This window comes from Antrostomus carolinensis, unplaced genomic scaffold (assembly GCF_000700745.2).
Source record: "Antrostomus carolinensis isolate BGI_N321 unplaced genomic scaffold, ASM70074v2 scaffold5950, whole genome shotgun sequence".
In the NCBI taxonomy this organism is placed as follows: Eukaryota; Metazoa; Chordata; class Aves; order Caprimulgiformes; family Caprimulgidae; genus Antrostomus; species Antrostomus carolinensis.
In genome coordinates, this window is record NW_010288975.1 from 57,499 (window position 1) to 61,688 (window position 4,190).

A 4,190-nucleotide genomic window follows, 5' to 3' on the forward strand; every position below is an offset into this window, starting at 1 on the left:
CTAAAGTGGCAGTCCCTTTTAATAGGACATTTGGGTGACTTAAATGAGCGATGGTAAAATCAAATCCCTTTGCAACTGTGCGAGTTTTCCCTTTTGCTCCTTTTTTCACACCACAGCGCGCCTTGCACCTCTGCTGCATCCCGAGACCTCGTCCTAGTAGTATGTTAACTCAGGGCAAGAGGAAAAGCAAAAAAGATTCTACTAGAGCTAAATGAGGCTGGGGCAGGGGGTGAGTTTGGTTTTACTTTTTTCTGCATCTGGAAATGCTCCTTTTGCTCTAGCAAGGCGATGTATTTGCTCTATTCCAGAAACATATTATTTCCCTGTCACTAATTCAGCAATAGACAATCTGTATTTCTTTGCCTCTAAACTGTGCCATTTTGGTGATTCTTCTTCAGGAAAATCCCAGTAGAAGACAAATCTGAAGTGCAAGCAACGGAATCTAAGACACCTCCAGCAGAAGTCAAGACGGTCCCCAATGAAGCCACACAAACAAATGAAAATGAGAGCAAAGCATGATCAGCGACAGATGAGAACAAATGACAGAACAACTTCACCCAAGCATTTAAAACACAGAACACAACACGCATCTCATTCCTCTAGTGTTTGTTGCCTTTTTTTAAAAAAACAAACAAAACAGAAAATGCATAAATGGGGGTGGGGGGGGGAATTTCTTCCTTTTCTTTTCTTTTCTTCTCTCTCTTTCTCTCTCTTTTTTTTTTTTTTTTAAGATTTCTAGAAAGGTTCTATTTGTTGTGCACTTGCTTTTAAAAAGTAATACATTTTAAAAACAGGGTTAAACCCATAACCAAATCAGGGTTTAGCTGACCCTGTGTATATTCAAATAAGCAAAATTGCAAATACCATTTGCAATGTGGTTGGGAAGTTCAAAATCAACTAGTCCTAGACAAAAAAAAAAAAAAAAGACAAAAAAAAAGACAAAAAAAAAAAGGACCCTGTTCTTTCCTTCGTTAGAATAGCAGATATAACCACTGTACTGCTTGGTGCAGCTGGAACTTAATGAACAAAGTCCACAATTTATTTTTATACTTTTCAGTCGAGTTTGAAATATGTAAAGCCTCATAAATAAGTTATAATTTCTGTTCACCTTGTATTTGTTCAGTATGCAAAGCGTCTTGAGCTCTTTGTGACTGAATTCTGTTCTCCACGTTAGAAATTTATTTGGGTTTGTTTTTTTTTTTTAAAGGAAGAATGCCAAAATTGCAGCGTCGGGGATGTATTTCAATTTGCAGTATTCAGACTCTACGTTTCTTTAAATTTTATGTTGATTTTTGCCAACTTTTGTTCTTTCCAGTGTTTACAATTGACAAATATTTTTTTAACTTTTGTTGTGTTTAAATGTATGTGTAAAATAGCTGCCTTTTTTTTGTTTTGTTTTGGTTTTTTTTAAGTAAATACAGTCTATAGATACTAGTGTAGCAGCATGCTTGCTTTGCAAAGGGAGACATTTTTAAAACATGGATGTTTACAGTAGTTGTTTCCCCTTTATCTTTTCTTAATTATTGTTATTATTATTATGATGATGATTATTATTATTATTATTTCTTACTGGAGTAAGAAAAAAGTACTTCTGGGTTTTTGGTTTGGATTTTTGGGGGTGGGTGGGGGGTACTCAAACCACTTGTCACCAATCTAGGTCTTTACCCAGCAATCCATGTAAACACACACCTAACCTGGAATGAGAGAGTTGCTGGTGAGAGTCCTTCTCTATTTAAATTTACTGAGAGTTTAAGTCCCTTGCTGGACCTGGGCCTGACTGCGTAAGAGAAATATCATCTCTGCTTTTTTAGGACATTCTCCTCTTTCCTTTATGGAACCCTCCTGGAACTTTGAGAAGCAGAAGGGAGATTGTACAGTTAGGGCTGGTCTGATCTCACCTCAGATGTTTGACTGCATCAGTTCCTCCTTAGTATGTCAGTAAATACCGTTTCCTTTGACCCTAGAAAGCTGACTTAAAAGCAAAGATTTTTTTTATTTTTAATTTTTTTTGCATGGGGGTGCTTGGCAGCATGCAAAACCCCTCTGCAAAGCCAGCTCCATCAGCACTTGGACTAGATGATCATTGTAGGTCCTTTCCAGCTGAACTGTTCTATTCTGTCACATCATGTGTATAGAGTCATCCGTGTATGCTCTGCAGAATCAAAACCATGAAATCAAGAGCAAGTGCTTGGAAATCAATGCCAAGACTCCAGTTGATTCCACTTGTCTTGGCACCGTGTCTTTAACAGTTGGAAAAGGGGGCTGATGTAGTATGTGTCTTATCACTCTAGAGGAGGGGGGGAGGTTATTATTTGGAATTAAGGACTAACACTGAGATTTCAAGGTGAAAAGAAAGGAGGCTTGAGCAGAAGGAAGGCAGAGGTTATATAGGGGAAGACCAGCCCATTGTGTAGAGGTGTTCCTTCTGTTGGGGTTTTGGGGTTTTTTTTTTTCCTCTTTTTTTTTTCCTATTGTTTTCTTTTTTTATTCTACTTTAGATCTGCAAGCTTGTGCACTGTGGGTGCGTGACTATTTTAGTGTGAAACGTGTTTTTTGTCATAGTATTGAAATAATAAAAGCTTCAACATAGTTTGGATGTGGAAGGTGTAGCGATAGTTCAGATTTGGAAAAAAAAATCAGGAGACAAAAAAAAAAAAGAACAACTCTTAGGAGGAACAGAAGCCTTTAAATGAAAAAAAATCAAACCGAGCTGACTATGGCATCCATTCCGTTGTGCTAAGGTGACGAACAGAAAGATGATGGGGGGGGTGGGTAGACTGCAGTTTGGCTCAGGTAAATTGAGCGACTTTTATCAGTGTATCCTTCAAAATACACAGTCTTTTACAGTGGCATCACGTAATTTCAACCTGTGAACAATAATGGTCTTGTCATTTGCTAAGTGTGGAGGTTTTTTTGCATCTTTTCCTTAGCTCCTGGGATGCAAATGGAGGATGACTGGATATGCAGGCGTAGACGCTCATGCAATACTCATCCTGAGCAGGGTATCGGGGCAGGATGGGTCCTGACATCAAAGTCTTGTGTCAAATTCGGCCCTTGCATGACCCACCGCAGCAGTATCGGTGTAACTATGGGGAAGTTTGGCCCACGGTCCCTAGGATTATTTTTTTTCTAAGGAATCGATCCATAAAATGCAGCACAAAAAACTACCGTGGTCTGTCTAGGGTTGGGGAGAGTCCTTGGGGTAGCAGAGGACTAGTGGGCAGGCAGTGTGTTCCTCCATTCCTGTGGATGACCGCAACAATTTGTTCCTCGTTTCTGCAAAGTTTTTGACTGCTTTTGTCATCTGAACATTATGCCTCCTAAGTTTTAACCCACTGAGATAGGAAACAAATGATGCATAACGCTAATGACCAGAAACATGTCCAGCGACACTGGTCAGCACCTGTTGGGTGGAAATCGTGGTGACTGTCACCTGGATTGGCGTTTCTGTCACAGCTCAAAGCCCGATCCAACACCTAGCTGCATCGTTAGGAAGTACCTAATGATGGTACACAGTGCTGACTGCAGTGGGTTTGTGTGGAGATGGATGGAGTCAGCACCATTCCGAGGCAGGAGTGAACCCTCTGATTGCCTGACGGCTGGGAGTGTCCATCCAACTCCTTTTTAACGCCCCGTGACACCTCCCAATGCTGGTAGATTAATGCTGGAGAGTGGTTTTATACTTGCCCTTAATGGAGAATGATTTGGTTTAATTTAGAAGTATCCCATTTCCAAGATAGCTTAGGCTTCATTGCTCTTATTTAAACCTTTGAAGAGGGACCAACCTGATGCCGTTTACGCTGTATATGTTTATATATGTATCCATGCCATACATATATATCTATATGGCAATGCAGACTGATCAGCTTGTACTTGTGGAGTGATTCCATTTCATGCTGCACCATACGTAAAGATGATAAGATAATAGTGCATCTAGTTGTTCAGCTTTTAGAGTGGAGTTTTATTTTCACACTTTTCTATGGAGCCTTCAAACCCCAGATTTTCACACTAGGCTGTTTTGATAGTTGTTCTCAGACCCTCCATTGACATCCTAACCTGGCATTCCCTACTTTTGAGGGCCTTCTATCTTGTTAAAAAAACAAAAAAACAAAAAATCTTTTTACCAAGTGAAACATCGATTCCACCTTTATTCCCATTCTCACTGGTGTAAATACTGATACTAACTGAGG

The 4,190-nt window shown here is 39.7% G+C and overlaps 1 protein-coding gene across 4 annotated transcripts in view; it reads left to right on the forward strand.

Moving 5' to 3' along the window:
- NCAM1 (neural cell adhesion molecule 1) overlaps positions 1 to 666 on the forward strand; it is a 53,515-nt gene extending 52,849 nt beyond the window's left edge. For 3 of the 4 annotated variants that reach the window (XM_029085021.1, XM_029085024.1, XM_029085029.1), the window contains one exon: positions 399 to 666. In XM_029085021.1, the coding sequence (XP_028940854.1) occupies positions 399 to 519 (121 nt within the window). In that variant the 3' untranslated portion in view covers positions 520 to 666. The remainder of the gene's footprint in view (positions 1 to 398) is intronic. The other variant, XM_029085019.1, reaches the window with a different exon arrangement.
- Positions 667 to 4,190: the final 3,524 nt, after the last annotated feature.